The 19927-nt window shown below is 45.2% G+C and overlaps 1 protein-coding gene across 3 annotated transcripts; it reads left to right on the top strand.

The window, feature by feature from the left end:
- The first annotated feature begins 296 nt into the window (after positions 1-296).
- On the top strand, positions 297-19249 carry LOC111980687 (transcription initiation factor TFIID subunit 1). 3 transcript variants are annotated; one of them, XM_070449440.1, is made up of 40 exons: positions 297-547; positions 786-900; positions 1180-1303; positions 1477-1593; positions 1769-1894; positions 2098-2339; positions 2433-2654; positions 2914-3165; positions 3966-4167; positions 4381-4491; positions 4663-4830; positions 4967-5097; positions 5191-5298; positions 5454-5627; positions 5772-5945; positions 6133-6237; positions 6376-6576; positions 6774-6915; positions 9411-9541; positions 9639-9719; positions 9823-9972; positions 10157-10282; positions 10402-10577; positions 10693-10916; positions 11011-11218; positions 11404-11569; positions 11890-12101; positions 12305-12413; positions 12554-12652; positions 12770-12947; positions 13050-13117; positions 13301-13423; positions 13660-13752; positions 13953-14105; positions 15361-15477; positions 16458-16571; positions 17023-17118; positions 17249-17465; positions 18009-18183; positions 18307-19249. In XM_070449440.1, the coding sequence occupies exons 2-40, from the start codon at positions 787-789 to the stop codon at positions 18512-18514; spliced, it is 5937 nt and encodes a 1978-aa protein (XP_070305541.1). In that variant the 5' UTR covers positions 297-547; position 786; the 3' UTR covers positions 18515-19249. The 3 variants fall into 3 exon arrangements, with proteins under 3 accessions (XP_070305541.1, XP_023867331.1, XP_023867329.1); XM_024011563.2 differs by lacking the exon at positions 16458-16571 and having other exon boundaries at positions 298-547; XM_024011561.2 differs by lacking the exon at positions 16458-16571 and having other exon boundaries at positions 298-547; positions 11404-11575.
- The last annotated feature ends 678 nt before the right edge of the window (positions 19250-19927 follow it).

Raw genomic sequence — 19927 nt, 5'->3', positions numbered from 1 at the left:
TCACATCAGGTAACAAACACCAACTTGTTACATCACGTATTAAACAACACTAGTCTTGTTGTTGAGGTAACATCACGTGGCCAGTGTGCTACTGTGCCAGTGTGCTACTGCACTTTCACACAGTCTGTGGTTGCATTGAACGGCTTTGTGCAAAAATAATGAAAAATTGCGCATGGAATACACTATCCTGTAGGTGGCGACAAAAGTACGCGTCAACGGTTAAAAAAAAAGCTACAAAAAAGCGGGAGGGCGATCCGTCACTTGCCATCCTTCATGGAGCGGAAATGAACTATGCGCACGCGCATTGCTCAATGTTGGTTGGTGTCTGCATCGACTACATTTGAAAACAATGAAACCCATATATTTTCTTTCGAAATAACGGGTCGGTGAGGTACCCACCCTTTTACCGCGTGTGGATACTGGCGTAGTGAACGGAGGTCGCATAGGGTACTAACGTTAATTTGCCAAGCTAGCGGCAAATTGGGTACGAGGATATTATCAAACTGGCCTTAATCCGAGGACAACTGGCCTTCCTAACTGTGTAAAAGTAACGCAAGTTAATAAGATCAAACCTTCAACATACCTATTCATTTAGTTTGTCATTCCATCACGTTTGTTTTGATTATCATGGGTGGGTTTGCCACCCCTTTGTCACAAAAACAGGATTGGTATTTTAAAATGTCTAGTTTCACTTTTGTTCAGTTAACTGCATTTCATCTACTGTGAGGACTATATAAACAAGAGAGAATAGATAAATCTCACATTGACATTCATTGCTCTCTCAGGATGTCAGACTCAGACAGCGATGAAGACCAAGACCGCCCCTTCTCTCTCACTGGCTTTCTCTTCGGGAACATCAATGAAGATGGTCAGCTGGAGGGAGACAGTGTGCTGGACACTGTGAGTGACTATATTTTGTTAAAAGAATAAAGCATTCTGCATCGTGTGGAAATAAACACAACTGTTTTGAACACACACTAAAGTATGCCTAACAACAGGACTGAGATGTACATTTGCTGAATATGGGTTTTGTGTTATGTTGATCACTTGTCCACTATGTCTTTGGTGCAATGTTACTTATAAAGACAACAGACATTTTCACACCTGGTATATTCCAATACACTTTGGCATATCAAATGTGATGTTTGTTTGACAATGCTATTTCCTTCCACACCCCAGGAGTCCAAGAAGCACCTGGCTGGCCTGGGCTCTCTGGGCCTGGGCAACCTCATCACAGAGATCACAGCCAGTGAGGAGGACGATCCTGACGAGGATGGAGACACAGATGGCACAAATGCAGAGGGTAAGAGGAAGGGCATGAAGTAAGGCTGTGGGTGGGGTAGTACCGTGGCTGGGAACTGTTATTTAACTGGCTCAACATGACAGTCAATATGCTCCTTAGTTGTGTTTGTAAGTTGTGTGTCTGTAAATACTGTGATAAATGAGTGACGGTTTCATGTCCTTTTTCTTATGCAGGATGGGTGAAGAACGATGCCGATGCAGTTGATTATTCTGACATCAACGAGGTGGCTGAAGATGAGACTAAGAAGTATCATCAGGCCATGGGCAGCCTGCAGCCTACCAGGAGAACAGGTGCAGTAATACCCATGCAACCCCAAATATGTATATGTATATACTGTACACAGCCATCTAGGAGTGCATGTACCCTAGTTTACCAGAACAGATAAATGCATGGTATTTAATTTCCACCTTCTGTATCAGAGACTTTGCATGGACGATAACTGGACACTTTTTCTCTCTGTCTCAGATGATGAGGATGACTATGATGCGGATTGTGAGGATATTGATGCCAAGCTTATGCCCCCTCCACCTCCTCCAAGTCTCCCCACGCCTGGTGGCAAGAAAGAGGATTCCTCTCCTACGGCTGCAAGTGGTAAGGATTGGATGAGGAAGGGGCAAAAGTGCCCGTGAAAAGATACTTTGTACTTATATTGAACAAGCATGATTCTTCACAATCTGGAAAGAAATACAGGGATATTGATGTATTTAATGTCAAGAATACATGCTAGTAATTTAGCACTCATTGAGTCAGAGGGGCTCTAACCCCAGTGTCTGCTATTGTTGGTTTCTCCACAGTTGGGGATGAAGGAGACGGGATCATCCTGCCCTCCATCATCGCTCCCTCATCTCTAGTAGATAAAGTGGACTTCAGCAGCTCCTCAGATTCTGAGTCAGAGACAGACCGCCCTTCCACAGGCTCTGGGCCTGGGGGTCCTCCAACCTGCCTCAGCCTGCCCCTGGCTGGCATCATGCAGAAGGATGCTGCCAAAGCCCTGCCTGGTGTCACACAGCTCTTCCCAGAGTTCAGGCCTGGAAGGGTGAGCTGTCCTCCTTGGACACACTGTATAGGTCACCAAATATCAGAGAGCATAAATTAACATCTATCCACCCACTCCTCTGAACCCATCCAGGTGCTGCGGTTCCTTCGACTGTTTGGCCCTGGGAAGAACATGCCGTCGGTGTGGCGGAGTGCACGAAGAAAGAGGAAGAGGAAGCACCGCGACCCCCAGCCAGAGACACCCCCACCAGAGGGCGCTGAGCCCATGGAGCAGCAGGGACCAGAGAAGAAGTCTGGCTGGGACTATGAATACGCCCCACCTCCACCCCCAGAACAGTGCCTGTCTGATGACGAGGTCAGTGTGCAACAATCTCTTAGTCAGAGATATGTAGAACTGTGAAAACGTGTTTGAAATCCCTGTGAAACCGTGTGGTTATTTACCTGTATATTTTTCACAGCTTGTTTATGAGAGCTTACAAGGTTTAGTAATGTGATTCAGTCGCAGTATAATTCTGTATGGGTTTTCTCTCCTTAGAAAATGAAATGGACAAAAGAGATTACTCAAAAAGATCATCTTCAATAATTAATTCCTTGTCCCTCTCCCCTTCCCCCAGATCACCATGATGGCCCCAGTAGAGTCCAAGTTCTCCCAGACCTCTGGAGACGGGGACAAGGTGACAGAGTCCAGGCCCAAGGTGGCAGAGTGGCGCTATGGTCCGGCCCAGCTCTGGTACGACATGATGGGGGTCCCTGAGGATGGCAGTGGTTTCCACTATGGCTTCAAACTGAAGGAGGAAGAGGAAGATGAGCAGGAGAAGCAGGAGAGGCCAGAACCACCACCACCATTTTCACAACCTCCCAAAGAGGTTGGCAACCCATACACTTCACTGATGCTTTAGGATTAGGGCTGAACTCACTCATTTTGCCTCGCTTTTCCACATCCTCATTAAGAAATGCTAGAAGCAATGAGTTTTAAGTGGGTGTGTTATGTTCGATACCGTTGTGTGTTCCTCTTTACTTGAAATATCCCAAACAGCCACCGTATGTGTGATGAATGGCTTAGCAACCGCACGGCATAGCATAACAACGTGAACGTGATTGGTCAAGAATCCCAAGCTCAGAGCATTTCCTGCTTTCTAGAGTATCAGAATCTTTAATGAAAGTTGTGTTTGTGATGCTAAAGTTAGCACACGAATGTGAGGATGTTGGAGTTGGGAAAAAACCAAGCCGTGTATAACAAACAAGTCTCATTCTTTCAAAATAACATTGCCGACGATATTCGTCTCATTCGTTGTCTCATGTTATGTCGCAGCTGTGTTCCAAATCAATGATTATTTGGGTGCTGCCAGCCGTGGGCATTTGGGCAGGATTTAAATCTTAACCCAACCCAAGGAAAACTGTGACGTACCCTAGATTCCTTAAATCTTGCAAATTATGGCCATAGTTCTTACACTTTTTAGTAAATGTTGCAACTAGTACAATTGTTTAAGAACAATATCGTTGCCACAGGCCGTTTTCAACCAGAGAAGTTGGTTTTTGGGTTTAGCTCCTTTTTGATTCTCAATCTTCCATTTTCTAGCTACACCTTCTTTCAACTCTTAGTTAGAAGAGAACAGACAACATTCTATAAAGACTTACCGTGTTCTTTGTGTTTTTTTCTGTCTAGGAGGGCAGTGGTGACGAAAAGGATGAACAGGCCCTGGAGAACGAGCTCTTTCTGATGGTCACCCAGCTTCAGTGGGAGGACGACATCATCTGGAACGGAGAGGACGTGAAACACAAAGGCACTAAGACCCAGCGAGCCAGTCTGGCAGGGTGGCTGCCTTCCAGCATGACGCGTAATGCCAATGCCTACAACGCACAGCAGGGTGAGAGACCCACCCACTCCACTCCAGTACCAATGAACGCAGACTGACCTGCATACTGGAGATTCCTACCTCATTGAAATCCCATCACCAAAGTGTAAACCCCAACCGTGCAGGGGTTTTAGGACTACAGTGGCAAATATAAACTGATATAATTGTTGTGTATTTGTCTGCTTTGGGTTATCTAGGTATTCATGATGTCTATCTACACTACAGGTCTGTGTAGGAGTAACTCTCAGCTGGTGCCCCCCACTCCTCCACCCATGCCCAAAGCCCCCTCCATCGGCTCTGGCTCCAAGAGAGACAAACACCACCATGACCATTATGGTACGATGAGGCTAGTTTACATGGTATCTGTTGTCGAGTGTAATTGACTGTTATAATGATGAACAACGTGATATTACAACATATTCCTACTTATCTCTGTTAGTTGACATGGTGAACGTACCACTAAAGAGTAAATCTATCACTACTGATTCCCTATTGGTCTCGCCACAGCCTCTCATGAAGATGACGCCCCCTGGTTCTCCATCTTCCCCATTGACAATGAGGAGCTGGTGTACGGGCGCTGGGAAGACAACATCATCTGGGACGACCAGGCCATGGACCGCATGCTCTCACCCCCTGTCCTCACCCTGGACCCCAACGATGAGAACATCATTTTAGGTCATTCCCCTTTCTTAGTGAACTGTGTGCACACCATTTTTCAGTCAGTTTCAACATATTATGAAATATCTTGATGGTCTGTAACCTTTTGGATGCTTTGATCTATCCACAAACCTCTGAACTTGGCCTCTTGCAGAAATCCCAGATGAGAAGGAGTCTGAGCGTACGTCCCACTCCCCGTCCAAGGAGAACAAGAAGGAGTCGGCACTGAAGAAGAGTCGCATCCTGCTGGGGAAGACTGGGGTCATAAAGGAGGAGCCTCAACAGGTACTACAGGACTGAAACAGAGAACATAACGTAGATCTGTATCTTAAATGCCATTCTGAATAACTCCGTTTCTGTTTGGTCTGCTGCCTACAGAACATGTCCCAGCCTGAGGTGAAGGACCCATGGAACCTGTCCAACGATGAGTTCTATTACCCCAAGCAGCAGGGCCTGAGGGGCACCTTCGGTGGCAACATCATTCAGGTGGGCACTAGATTCTCTCCTGTGAGCTCTCTTCCTCTACAGATTGATCAGCAGTTAAAGAGGATAATCTTAACTATAGCGTAGGATAAACCTAGCTATGTACTGAATGTTCACAGTAGTTGTATGTAACCTTCTCTGTCTATCTTTCCCTCCAGCACTCCATCTCTGCAGTGGAGCTGAGGCAGCCGTTCTTCCCTACTCACATGGGACCCATGAAGCTGCGTGGGTTCCACCGGCCCTCTCTGAAGAAGTACTCGTTCGGGACGTTGTCCCAGCCAGGTCCCCACGCAGCACAGCCCCTACTCAAACAGATCAAGAAGAAGGCCAAGGTGAGGCCCCAGAACTTACCTCATCCACCTCCATCCTTCTCTCTGTCTTAACACAGGTCATCAGGAATGCGTCTGTCTGTCTGTGTGTGTTGATAACCCTGTTTGTGTGTGATTTGCGTTAAATGTATTTTTCTGTGCCCATAGATGCGAGAGCAGGAACGCCAGGCTTCCGGTGGCGGTGACATGTTCTTCATGCGGACAGCTCAAGATCTGACGGGGAAAGACGGAGACCTGATTCTGGCAGAGTACAGCGAGGAATACCCTCCGCTCATCATGCAAGTCGGCATGGCAACCAAGATCAAGAACTACTACAAGAGAGTGAGTCACTGCACTAGTCTTTCAACTACCATTTCCCTTGCATCAACATTGATTAGCATTTACTAAAAACAGAACCACCCCAGTGGTTATTTTCCTTCCTCTATTGTCTATGAGTTGTGTTTTGTTAACATATGTGTAAATGCACTTTAAAATCGAATAAACGTGAAACATGGCTGTTTCCCCTCAGAAACCAGGCAAGGACCCTGGAGCTCCAGACTGTAAGTACGGAGAGACGGTGTACTGCCACACCTCTCCCTTCCTGGGCTCCCTGCACCCCGGGCAGCTGCTCCCGGTCAGTACCACATTCATTACAGTGATTTACATGACAATTTATTGATGTTTGAAAAATAATTTGCTCTGAATGGGCCTGATACCCAGAAAGATATACCCAGAAAAATGTAGAGCTCTGTCATGTCTTTCTTTCTTTTAGGCTTTTGAGAACAACCTTTTCCGCGCCCCCATCTACCTCCACAAGATGCCAGAGACAGATTTCCTGGTGCTGCGTACACGGCAGGGCTACTTCATCAGAGAGCTGGTGGACATCTTTGTGGTTGGACAGCAGTGTCCGCTCTATGAGGTCCCTGGACCCAACTCCAAACGAGCCAACACCCATATCAGAGACTTCCTGCAGGTATACCTTGCGATACACACATACACGCACACGCGCACATTACAGCATCTGCAAATCCACACACTCTCTCTCTCACACACACACACACACACACACACACACACACACACACACACACACACACACATTGTCACACAAGAGAAAGCACACTTAAAGAATGCATTCTTGCCAACACTCATGTCTCCTCTTCCGTGCAGGTGTTTATCTATCGGTTGTTTTGGAAGAGTAAAGATCGCCCTAGGAGAATCCGTATGGAGGACATAAAGAAAGCCTTCCCCTCACATTCAGAAAGCAGCATCCGCAAACGCCTAAAACTCTGTGCTGACTTCAAGCGTACAGGTAGAAACAGCTAACCTTACTTACCCTAGCCTTATCGAGAATCAGGCTTCCCTAAAACGGGAAGCCTGGGGAAGTTTTAATGGCAGAAAAATGGCTAAATATGGGTGGAGACTTGCAATCAGTGACGCTACGCAACACGTCAAACAAATCAAATGCCTAGTGTTGTAGGTGCAACAGTGCGTAAGAATTGCTTGAGTTGCAGATTAAAACCCATCAAAATATGTTGATATATGTTGATTTTGTGTATAGAGCACACTTCTGGCAAAACAGACGAACATAACACGTACCACCAACGGGCATGTGGGGCGAGGGTTCATGAAATGTAACATCCAATCAAAGTCTTGCCACTGGGAGCCAGCAGACCATTCAAACCGCTTTTGTAATAAAAAAGTATTCAGACCTCCAAGCGATGTGATTTTGGAGGAATGGCAACGCAAGACTATGCTTACCCCAATACTACTGTATAGCCTTGTGTTTGTCAGTAGTACAGTATGACGCACTGTCCTTCATTGTTTGTTCTCACAAAGATGAATAAGTAATGCAGAAATGTGAATATGCCTCGTCAACTTTGTCACTCACAACTGTCAAACAATCCTGATTTCCTCTTAAAGGGATACTGCGAAATGTTTAGGTCATTTTTCTATGTACCCAGAGTCAGACAAACTGATGGATACCATTTTTGTATCTCTGTGCTAGTGCTGAGTGATTATGCGAAATGTCTGCTATTTCTCTGTTTTAAACAACTGACTGACGTTGGTTCAATTATTTGAATTCCATTTCGTTCTGTTTTTTTCTCTGAGCTGGATATGCAGTTTCTGAAGAGAGAAATCAGATCAAGCCCAAACTATGCAGTGTAGTAAGGAGTTGTAGTTTCCAACAGGCCAATATTCTGCATAGTTTAGTGCAGAAAACGTGGTAATTAACTACAATGACCATAATCCATTGCGCGTCCACCTATTTGTCTGGTCTGTTTGGAGCAGACACGGAGGCAGAGAGAAGAGGGAACGTGCGCTCATCAGGGATAGTTTTTATTTAACTAGGCAAGTCCGTTAAGAACAAATTCTTATTTACAATGACAGCCTAGGAACAGTGGGTTAACTGCTGAACTGTTAACTTGTTCAGGGGCAGAACAACAGATTTATACTTTGTCAGCTCGGGGATTCGATCTAGCAACCTTTCGGTTACTGGCCCAACAGCTTGGTTAGAGTATCTGAAAATACATGTTCTAAGTGATTGATAGTTGGTATTCAGTAGTCATAAAAGTATGCATTATTTACTTTGAAGAACTACTAATTATAGTGATTTTGTCAGACAGCATAGGCAGCAGCTCTAAAGAGATGAGATAATGAAATAATAAAGTAATGAAATAAAGCAAATATTTTATTAAAGTAATGTGAATAAATGATGGTTAATAAGTGATAAGCAGTAATGGGTGTTCACTACCATCGTGGTACTTTTATTAATTGTTTTATTCTGTTACAGCATTCAACCCACATAATGCATAGTAAAAAAATATATATATGAAATCGGCAAACCGTGATTATTTTTTTTAAATCGAACCGAAACCGAACCAACCTCAAAAAGCACAAATCGCTCAGCACTACTCTGCGTACAGTTGGGATATTATTGAAGTTATCATATTGTTAGCTTAGCGCAATTGCTGGAAGTCTCCCGGTACAGTAGCTAGCTCCTCTCAAAATGTTACTGATAGTCATAAGAAACAAGATCCTCACTCTCTGTCCCGTTGTCGCATAGAGATGTATAGAGATCGCAATATTGTATCTGTCTCTTTGGCGCTGCCCAACGGTTTCTAAGACTATAAATGACCAACCACCAAGCTCTGGAGTAGTTAGGTCAAGGTTCTCTGCTTTTGAGAGGAGCTGCCTACTGTAACTGAAGACTTCCAGCAATTGTGGTTTGCTGATTTAAACTTTCCCCAAACTGCACACAGAGACATAAAAATAGTATCCATGAGTTCATCTGACTCTGGGTAAGTAGAGAAACAACCTAAATCTCAATCTCGCAGTATCCCTTTGATATTTCTACTCCCGTGTGATCTCAGAGAAGTGTTGAGGTGTAAGAAAGAGAGGTGACTCTGATGCTTAGCTGTGTGAGCTCAGAGATGGTGTGCCTTTTGACTGACATGCGTCAGGAAAGAGAGATGTCAGAATATTCTGGATGTGGAGTTTACTGTGGAGGTAAGGTGTGGTCTGAGGAAAGCATCAGTAAGGTACCAGAGGTTTTCATGGCCCTTTGTTAATATCTGTTGTTCTGCTCCTGCAACACCTCTGCTTTTGAGCCTACAAGACGCTTCAGTTGATGGAGAAAAAAAAGATATCCAAAGGGTATAAGATCTTTGGCGAGGGGGAATTCTCATGCTACATGCGTCCATTAATCTTACAAAGCTGCAAGTTGGGCAGTAAGGGTGGAGTTAAGATAACGTTGTTAATATTTGTTATATGATTTAATATAATTTGCCCTCCCCCTGTTCCCAGGGATGGACTCTAACTGGTGGGTGCTGAAGCCTGACTTCAGGCTGCCTACTGAGGAGGAGATCAGGGCCATGGTGTCTCCAGAGCAGTGCTGTGCCTACTACAGCATGCTGGTGGCAGAGCAGAGACTGAAGGTAAGACTGACAGTGCCTAAACAAAGAGCCTATCTGTCATATTGGTATTCTGTGTGAACTATACCATAACTTCTCTCTCTCTCTCTCTCTCCACCAGGATGCTGGATATGGTGAAAAGTCCTTCTTTGCTCCAGAGGAAGAGAACGAGGAAGATTTCCAGATGAAGATTGATGATGAGGTTCAGCTCCACTCTGCTTCCTTTTCATAAAACAATGATTTTTATGTTGAAAAAAAGGATGATCATACATGATCTCACCCGTGTTCTCTGTGGTCCACCCTAGGTCCGTACGGCCCCTTGGAACACGACTCGAGCCTTCATCGCTGCCATGAAGGGGAAGTGTCTGCTGGAGGTCATGGGGGTGGCCGACCCCACAGGATGTGGAGAGGGATTCTCCTACGTCAAAGTGCCCAACAAGCCCACTCAACAAAAGGTACTTCCTCTTTTTTTTACGCTTGTGCACTGAAACACTTCTGCCAGATCCGTATTCAGATCAGGGGGCCATAATTCCAGTCATAGCCTTTCTGACAAAAATATTTTCCATTCAATAGTTTTTTGATGATTATTTAATCATTTATTACTGAGCTAAAGGTTATTTTGTTATTTGTCGTGTTTAGGCCCAGGATGACCGGGAGCCACAACCTGCTAAGAAGACTGTGACAGGGACAGACGCTGATCTGAGAAGACTATCACTAAAAAACGCCAAGCAGCTGCTGCGCAAGTTTGGTGTTCCAGAGGAGGAGGTAATCACGTAGTAATAGCATATTACATAATAATGTCTTAAGTTCCCTCATTTCTTCCACCAACCTAAGTATGAAGGTCAGATCAATCTGTTAAACCTGTGTGTATATGTGCGTTTCAGATAAAGAAGCTGTCTCGTTGGGAGGTGATTGATGTGGTGAGGACCATGTCTACAGAGCAGGCGCGCTCTGGCGAGGGGCCCATGAGCAAATTTGCCCGCGGGTCCCGCTTCTCTGTAGCCGAACACCAGGAGCGCTACAAGGAGGAGTGCCAGAGGATCTTTGACTTGCAAAACAAGTGAGGCCATCTCATCCTCCATTCCCCCTTTATCCAGATTACCATAATTCACCACCCATTTCCTATAGGGATGCTGTAAGTTGATGTGATGTTCTACCCTCTACTTGCTCCCCAGAGTATTGGAGTCCACAGAGGTCCTGTCCACAGACACAGACAGCAGCTCAGCGGAGGACAGTGACTTTGAGGAGATGGGGAAGAACATTGAGAACATGCTGCAGAACAAGAAGACCAGCTCCCAGCTGTCCAGAGAAGAGGGAGGAGCAGGAGAGAAGGAGCTGCAGAGGATGCTGATGGGAGAGGAGAGCGACCACAAGGGACGCAAAGCACGCAAGGGCTTCTGTAAGTGGCGTGTGTATGCATGCGTTTCAGGATTTTTTCATGTGTGTTTACTGGAGTGTGTGTGCAAGTCAAATCTCTCTGTGTGTCCCTGCAGCCAGTGCTTTGTCCACGGGCTCCCATAAAGATGACGACACGTCCTCGGTCACCAGCCTGAACTCGTCCGCCACGGGACGGCGCCTCAAAATCTACCGCACCTTCAGAGACGAGGACGGCAAGGAGTATGTCCGCTGTGAGACGGTCCGCAAACCCTCCGTCATTGACGCCTACACCAGAATCAGAACCACCAAGGACGACGACTTCATGTAAGTTCCTGTGTGTGTGTGTGTGTGTGTTGTGTGTGTGTGTGTGTGTGTGTGTGTGTGTGTGTGTGTGTGTGGTGTGTGTGTGTGTGTGTGTGTGTGTGTTGGTTTGTGTGTAATATGAGTGTTTGGTCTGTGTGTAGTGTATCCAACCTCACACAGTCTTTGTCTACCTTCTGCCAATGTAGAAAGAAGTTTGCGCTGTTTGACGAGCAACATAGAGAGGAGATGAGGAAGGAGCGGCGGCGGATCCAGGAGCAGCTGAGGAGGCTGAAGAGGAACCAGGAGAAGGACAGGTTCAAGAGCCCCCCTGAGAAGAAGGCCAAGAAGATCAAGGAGAGGCCAGACCTCAAGGTAAAAGTAAGCTTGCCAGCCCATAATGATTCATCTCCAAGACTATCCTCACCTGCTTTTCCATAACCTGCCGTCTGTTTTCCTGTTGACCTGCTGTCTCGAAAATAGGATAATTTAGTTCAAGATAAACCTTCCTCACTTTTTTCACACTTTTCTTTATTAGCAATATATTATATTGCTTATAATAAGCATGATAACGTAGTGTTTGGTGTACTACAGTGAAGGTAGCATGATGTGATGCAGTGACTTGCAGTCCACGTTGTTATGTACAGTGTTTGTCTGGTTGTTAACTACATCTCTTCTTACCCCCTCTGCCCTAGCTGAAGTGCGGAGCTTGCGGTGCCATCGGGCACATGCGAACCAACAAGTTCTGCCCACTGTACTACCAGACCAATGCTCCGCCCTCCAACCCGGTTGCCATGACGGAGGAGCAAGAGGAGGAGCTGGAGAAGACTGTCATCCACAATGACAATGAGGAACTCATTAAAGTGGAGGGAACCAAGATCGTCCTGGGCAAGCAGCTCATCGAGAGGTACACACCACACACACACTGACAGGAGAAGGGGGCAGTTCTAATTTCTTTCCAAATCACGACTGAATATCAGTAGTCTTTTTCACTCTCTTTGCGGACCAAAAGCTCCTATAGTGTTTCTTATGCTCTCTACGTCTGTCTAAATGTTAGGGATATATTACCTTGTGCTGCTGTGTAAAGGACCATGTTGTCTCCTCTCACAGTGCTGATGAGGTGCGCAGGAAGTCCCTGGTGCTGAAGTTCCCCAAACAGCAGCTTCCCCCCAAGAAGAAGAGACGTGTTGGGAACAACGTACACTGTGACTACCTAAATGTGAGCCTGGTTGCCAGTTACCATATTTTGCATTGGTTGCGTATGACTATTCAGTTAAAGCGAGCTCTGGAGAATATTTAACACTGTGATAGTTATGCCTTAGCTCTCTGTGGTTTTTGTTTTGTTTCATCCTCTCACAGAGGCCCCACAAATCCATCCACCGCAGACGCACTGACCCCATGGTCACCCTGTCCTCAGTCCTGGAGAGTATTATCAACGACATGCGGGATCACCCCAATGTAAGACACACACCCCCACACACACACAACCCACTCCTCCGACCACTATAGGTTTCTCTCTCACATACACACACACTTCTTTCTCTCTAATTGGGTTGTCTTTACCTCTTGTCACAGACATACCCCTTCCACACACCAGTCAATGCCAAGGTGGTAAAGGACTACTATAAGATCATCCCTCGTCCCATGGATCTGCAGACGCTACGGGAGAATGTGCGCAAGCGTGTGTACCCCTCCCGGGAAGAGTTCAGAGAGAACGTGGAGCTCATTGTCAAGAACAGCGCGACATACAACGGTACAACTCTAAACCACTTGAAGCCTTAGAGAATGACTAATATTTTACTGTGACCGACTGTTCTGTAACTTATTGAGACTGTAATTGTTGCGGTGTATTCAGGTGCCAAGCATCCAATAACCCAGGTGGCTCAGACTATGCTGGACCTTTGTGATGAGAAACTGAAAGAGGTACGTGTGAATGTTCACGCTGATGGATTCCTGGATGGGTGCCATTTTAGACACAGCCCAATTTCTGGTCCACTGTGTGTAGAAGTAGAAGGAAAATGTTCAGCAACTCTTGGGAGACAATGGAAGTGGCCTTCAATAGTACTTGTTAATAATTAAACGGGTGCATTCCTTTGTCCTGTGCAGAAGGAAGACAGGCTGGTGAGACTGGAGAAAGCCATCAACCCCCTGCTGGACGATGATGACCAAGTGGCCTTTTCCTTCATCCTGGACAACATCGTCACTCAGAAGATGATGGCCGTGCCTGACGTGAGTGGAGCTCCACCCAATCATCAGGGTGTTTGCTTTCTTTCGGGCGCTTCGGATGTCACTGAGACTATCTGCTATTTGTATTTTCTTTGTGACTTAATTAAGTCATTTCACTGAGCAGTTTTTTCTTTGCTCTTAAATGTACAAAAAAATTGACAATTCTGCCAGTAGTTCAATCAAGCACACAGTGTGATAGTGTTATAACTGTCCTTACTCTGCCTCTGTCTCCTCTTCAGTCTTGGCCGTTCCACCATCCAGTCAACAAGAAGTTTGTTCCAGATTACTACAAAGTGATAGTCCAACCCATGGACCTAGAGAATGTCCGCAAGGTGAGTTATGGGAAGGAGACTTCAGTTTTAGCCTTGAGGAAAACCACAACAAAGACACCTTTTGGATCCCTCTGATGCCAAGATGGATCAAACCTATATGTAGTTGATGGTAATATTTGTAATATACAGGTAGATGATCATATGTATAATATAACCATTAGTGTTATTTAAAAGTCTCCCTGTGTGCTGTGGTCCAACAGAACATATCCAAACACAAGTACCAGAACCGGGATGTGTTCCTGTTTGACGTCAGCCTGGTCCACACCAACAGTGTCAAGTACAACGGACCAGACAGCCCTTACACCAATACGGCCCTGGAGATAGTCAACGTATGCAAGCAGACCCTGGCAGAGGTGTGTGTATGAAAGAGAAACTGCAAGAGAAGGTCATAATGAAACTACACTGAACAAAAAATATAAATGCAACATGTAAAGTGTTGGTCCCATGTTTCATAAGATGAAATTAAAGATCCCAGAAATGTTCCATGCGCACAAAAAGCTTAATTCGCTCAAATGTTGTGCACGTATTTGTTTACATCTCTGTTAGTGGACATTTCTTAGGCGTGGCATATTAAGAAGCTGATTAAACATCATGATCATTGCACAGGGCTACCTTGTGCTGGGGACAATTAAAGGCCACCCTAAAATGTGCAGTTTTGTCACACAACTGAATGCCACAGATGTCTCAAGTTTTGAGGGAGCGTTCAATTGGCATGCTGTCCGCAGGAATGTCCACCAGGGCTGTTGCCAGAGAATGTAATGTTCATTTCTCTACCATAAGCCGCCTCCAATGTCGTTTTAAAGAATTTGGCAGTACGTCCAACCGGCCTCAACCGCAGACCACGTGTATGGCGTCGTGTGGGCAAGTGGTTTGCTGATGTCAACGTTGTGAACAGAGTGCCCCATAGTGGCGGTGGGGTTGTGGTATGGTCAGGCATAAGATACAGACAACGAACTCAACAGCATTTTATCGATGGCGATTTGAATACACAGAGATACCGTGACAAGATCCTGAAGCCCATTGTGGTGCCATTCATCCGCCGCCATCACCTCATGTTTCAGCATGATAATGCACGGCCCCATTTCGCAAGGATCTGAACACAATTCCATTAAGCATGTTTTGGATGCTGAGGATCGACGTGTACGGCAGCGTGTTCCAGTTCCCGCCAATATCCAGCAATTTCGCACAGCCGTTGAAGAGGAGTGGGAAACATTCCACAGGCCAGAATCTACATTCTGATCAACTCAATGTGAAGGAGATGGCACGCTGCATGAGGCAAATTAATGGTGGTCACACCAGATACTGACTGGTTTTCTGATCCACGCCCCTACTTTTTTTTCGGTCACAGACAGATGCATATCTGTATTCCCAGTTATGTGAAACCCATAGATTAGGGCCTAATGAATTTATTTCAATTGATTGATTTCCTTATATGAACTGTAACTCAGTCAAATCTTTGAAATTGTTCCATGTTGTTTATATTTTTGTTCAGTATAATTAATTGACATCTTTATGCCTTGTCAGATGATGAATCATATTTATGGCTTCATTATGTTGCCTCTGCCAAGGATAATTTAATAATTTGACTGTTGCTTGATATCTCCCCAGTATGATGAGCACCTGACCCAGCTGGAGAAGGACATCTCCACAGCTAAAGAGGCAGCTCTGGATGCAGCAGACCTGGATAGCCTGGACCCCATGACTCCAGGAACCTACACACCACAGGTAGCAATGTTCCTGTCCCATGTATGGCCCAGAAACAGCCCAGATACTAACAATAAGACCTTAGAGTCACCAAATAAAGTACCTCAACACCACGCCCTCACCTGCTCCAGAGTTGGGGAATGCCACTCTTCTCCAAATACTTATTTTTTAACCTCTGTCTGCTGTAGTCTCTCCCTTCATATTACATATACCTCTTCACATTCTAGTCTTTCTCTGCGTCGTCGTTCCTCTTTAGCACTCTTGTATGTGTCAATTTAGTAGCTGTTTCTATAGTTTATCTATGCCTTAGTCTCTACAGTGGCCTGGGAAAGTATTCACCCCCCTTGGCATTTTTCCTATTTTGTTGCCTTTCAACCTGGAATTAAAATGCATTTTTGGGGGGTTTGTATCATTTGATTTACACAACATGCCTACGACTTTGAAGATGCAAAATATTTTTTCTTGTGAAACAAACAAGAAATAAGACCAAAAAAACAGAACTTGAGCATGCATAACTATTCACCCCCCCAAAGTCAATACTTTGTAGAACCACCTTTTGCAGCAATTACAGCGACAAGTCTCTTGGGGTATGTCTCTATAAGCTTGGCACATCTAGCCACTGGGATTTTTCCCATACTTCAAGGCAAAACTGCTCCAGATCCTTCAAGTTGGATGGGTTCCGCTGGTGTGCAGCAGTCTTTAAGTCATACCATGAATACATAGGCACGCACAACTTTTCCGTTTTATTTTTTTTGAAACAAGTAATTCTTTCTATTTCACTTCACCAATTTAGACTATTTTGTGTATGTCCATTACATGAAATCCAAATAAAAATATATTTTAATTACAGGTTGTAATGCAACAAAATAGGAAAAACGTCAAGGGGGATGAATACTTTTGTAAGGCACTGTATATTCTCCTTCCTACATGTGTTTATCTCTTCTCCCTCTTTCCTTTCTCTGTGTGTGTGTGGTGGGGGCGGGGGTGGGGGGGGGGGGCAGCCTGCTGATGTGTTTGACAGCAGTGCCTCTGTGAGCCTGCACAGAGAGACCAGCCTTTTCTCTGAGGTTGAGGCATCTCTAATGGCTGTTCCAGAGAAGAGGGGGGTAGGGCAGGTACGGAGAGAGATCACTCAGGAGTGCAACGGGCGTCTGTCTCATCCAGGGGTCACCTGGCTTCTAACCACCCTCCTCCCTCTCCCCTCCCATTCCCCCCATTCCTCCTTGCACATTCACCTGGTCCTCCCTTACAGTTCTTCCCTCTGCATTCCCACAGTGTGGATCCTGACTGGTGCATGCTCCTCCTAACTAGGAGCCATTCTAAGATCCCTTTGTGCTTTTCATTCCTAAGACAAAGATGGTTCCTTCCCATAACTAATTTGGTTCCAGTTTCGCTTGTATGTTACTTTTGCTACTAATTGTGACTGCCTGTCATACTAGCATTCTGTTTGCCTGGCCAATTATACATTTTCAGGCATCTCCATTGCTTCACAAGTTATCACTCTGTCTTTCCCCAGAAGTATATTTTCCTGTCTCAGTGTCGCTTAACTTCTCTGTGTGTCTCCAGGGTCGTCATAGAAGGCTAGGAGAGGAGGAGTCGGACGTGGACATCGAGGGCTTCGAGGAGGAGGATGACGACGGCAAGCCCAAGACACCAGCTCCTGTAAGACTCAGATCATGAAGAAACAATATGGGTTTGAGAGATGGTTTTTGAAAGAGAGACATGGCAGATTTGAAGACAGTCTGTAGTTCAGGAAAATTAGTTATTTTGATGTTGATGACCTGTTCCCCAGGCAGAGGATGGTGAGGGAGACCTGGAGGATGAGGAGGATGAAGAGGAGATGCTGCTGCTGCCGCCCCGCAGAAGGCTGCAGGGCCACGAGGACGATGATTATGACGAGGATGAAGGCTCCAGTCGGCCAGCCCAGGCCAGCGTGCTGTACCAGGACCTGCTCATGTCAGACGGAGAGGATGACGCCAGCGAAGAGGAGGGAGATAACCCGTTCTCCTGTGAGTCACACTAGGGTGGAGGTTGTCATAGGATGGAGTAAGATGGTGAAACCAAATGACATATTGGTTTCCTTACCCTGTAAGCAGTCTATAGACAAGGTATAACATCAATCCATGCTTTGGTTTAGTTTCCCTGGCACTGTTTCCACATTTCTAACGTTTTAGCATTTGTCATGGGACCGATAAAATGATCTGTGACTTTGTTTAGCTTCACAATCAATTTTAGATATTTTCGGACGATTTGGACATGATGCATGAAAAATGCTAATATCTGTCCCATGACTTGAATGGGATTTGTGCTACAAATGCTAAAATGTTAGCATGTGGAAACAGTAGCAAGGAAACTAAACCAAAGCATGGATTGCTGTCATACCTTCTCCATAGTCTGCTTACAGGGTAAGGAAACCTAGGTGTCATTTTGTAATTTGGGTGAACTTTCCCTTTAAAATCTACATCCTATGATTGGAGGATTTCTGGAGTACACTAGGGACTGTGTTTGAAATGTGAGGTTCTAACTGTGTTGCCTCTCCTGTCCCGCCCCAGCTATCCACCTGTCAGAGAGTGGCAGTGACTCAGACAGAGAGGTGGAGGTGCGTCCCCCGCCCCCTCCCAGACCCCACCATGAGACGGCCCGCATGGGCCTGGAGCAGGACGAGAGCATGATGTCATACGGGGAAGAGGTGCCGGATGAGACCCACCTGGAGGACAGTAATGTCAGGTACAACACCATGGCCGACACATTATATACAGTTCAAGGTGTATTTGCATCGTTGTTTGGATCTTGGGCCCTATTAACCCATACTTTACCCTTCCCTCTCTTTCTCTCCCCCCTTCCCCATAGTTATGGGAGTTATGAGGGTCAGACCCACACCCAGACTTCCAGCATGGGCAATGGAGAGGGCTACGGCATAAGTGAGGAGGAGGAGGAAGAGGCAGCTCGGAGGAGAGGTCCCAGTGTGTTGTCCCAGGTGCAGCTGAGTGAGGATGAGGAGGACAGCGAAGAGTTCAGGTCCATCGGGGGAGAAAGTGACTTGGACTCAGACAACTAGAGAAGTGTTCCTGCATACATATACACACACACACTCAGACGCAAATGCTCTTACAACCATAAACACAGACAGAGAGAGCCACACCTATACACAGGAATAGATGATCTCAGGCTCAGTAAATGAAAACACCCTGAAGTTGCAGGCTGAATTACATTCACGTACTGTCATAACTTTATCTGGTGGCAGTCAATCCCTCAGTGTTAGACTTTGTTTGCTGCCCAGTCATTAACACACCTATAACGTCTCTACAATTAAACTTCTCTGTGAGATCAATATTGTACAAAATATTCAATCAATTGAAAGTGAGCTCTTCTATTATGGCAGGATTACATTGTAGTTGATGCTTTTAGTCAATGTTTTCTACTGGTTATGCTTTTTTCAATGTACCAACACGTGTGTGTGTGTATGTATGTATGTATATATATATATATATATATATATATTTATTTTTTTCAATGATTTACCTTGAATAGCATTTTATTTCATGGTTGAGCAAAAGTTAGATTATTGAATATTTGAATAGTCAACTTTAACCATTGTTTGTTAGCAGTGCCAGGTCTCATCCTAACCTTGTGTCTGTGAGACACTGAGTTGAGTGCTTGCGTGATACTGTTATTCCCCATTACCTATTATGATTGCAGCCTGGATGTTCAGGCATTTGAGATGTTTCCAGTACTGTTGTTAGGAAACTCTCAAACTTTTAAGGAGATCCTAAATAAATGCTGTAAAACCGGATATGATGCCTTCATCTTTTCATTGTTTTTGTGACTAAATGTTAACAGTATCTTATGTAACCAAGTTGAAATTGTCTTTTCGTGTTACGCATGTCTTGCTTATCAAAAGAAAGTCACTGTTCAATACCAATATACAGTAGTAGCACATGAACAATATTTTATCAGAAAATCATTGTATTACTATATTAGGGAGCCACTTACAGATGCTGTCTGCTCCCACAGGGTATAGTCCAAGGTGTTAATGTGGTGCCATGTTGATGTTGTGTGTTCTATAACCAAGGTCTTTCATTTTTTTCCTATAATGCCACACCTTTTTCCTATCCTGCCACACCTTTTTCCTATCCTGCCACACCTTTTTCCTATCCTGCAACACCTTTTTCCGATCCTGCCACACCTTTTTCCGATCCTGCCACACCTTTTTCCGATCCTGCCACACCTTTTTCCGATCCTGCCACACCTTTTTCCGATCCTGCCACATTTTATCTTATTCATGACAGTGGTCATTAAAGCTGGTGCTGGAACATGAACTCTGCTCCACAGTAAACAGATTATTATTGTAGGGAGTCACATAGATGACGTGTCAAGTATAAAGTATGCCTCGAGGACTTTGTGTGTGGACAAAATATGCTAAACTCAGCAAAAACAGAAACGTCCTCTCACTGTCAACTGCGTTTATTGT

Source organism: Salvelinus sp. IW2-2015, linkage group LG20 (genome assembly GCF_002910315.2).
Source record: "Salvelinus sp. IW2-2015 linkage group LG20, ASM291031v2, whole genome shotgun sequence".
Taxonomy (NCBI): Eukaryota; Metazoa; Chordata; class Actinopteri; order Salmoniformes; family Salmonidae; genus Salvelinus; species Salvelinus sp. IW2-2015.
Note: the sequence above shows the minus strand (reverse complement) of the source record. Positions and strands in the feature narration are given on the sequence as shown.

Excerpts from the sequence above, each read along its gene's own strand:
- LOC111980687 (XM_070449440.1), top strand. The coding sequence starts at position 787 with ATGTCAGACTCAGACAGCGATGAAGACCAAGACCGCCCCTTCTCTCTC. Across the intron at positions 5,098-5,190 it reads TAAAGGAGGAGCCTCAACAG|AACATGTCCCAGCCTGAGGT; the intron begins GTACTACAGGAC and ends TGCTGCCTACAG. Across the intron at positions 5,946-6,132 it reads TCAAGAACTACTACAAGAGA|AAACCAGGCAAGGACCCTGG; the intron begins GTGAGTCACTGC and ends GTTTCCCCTCAG.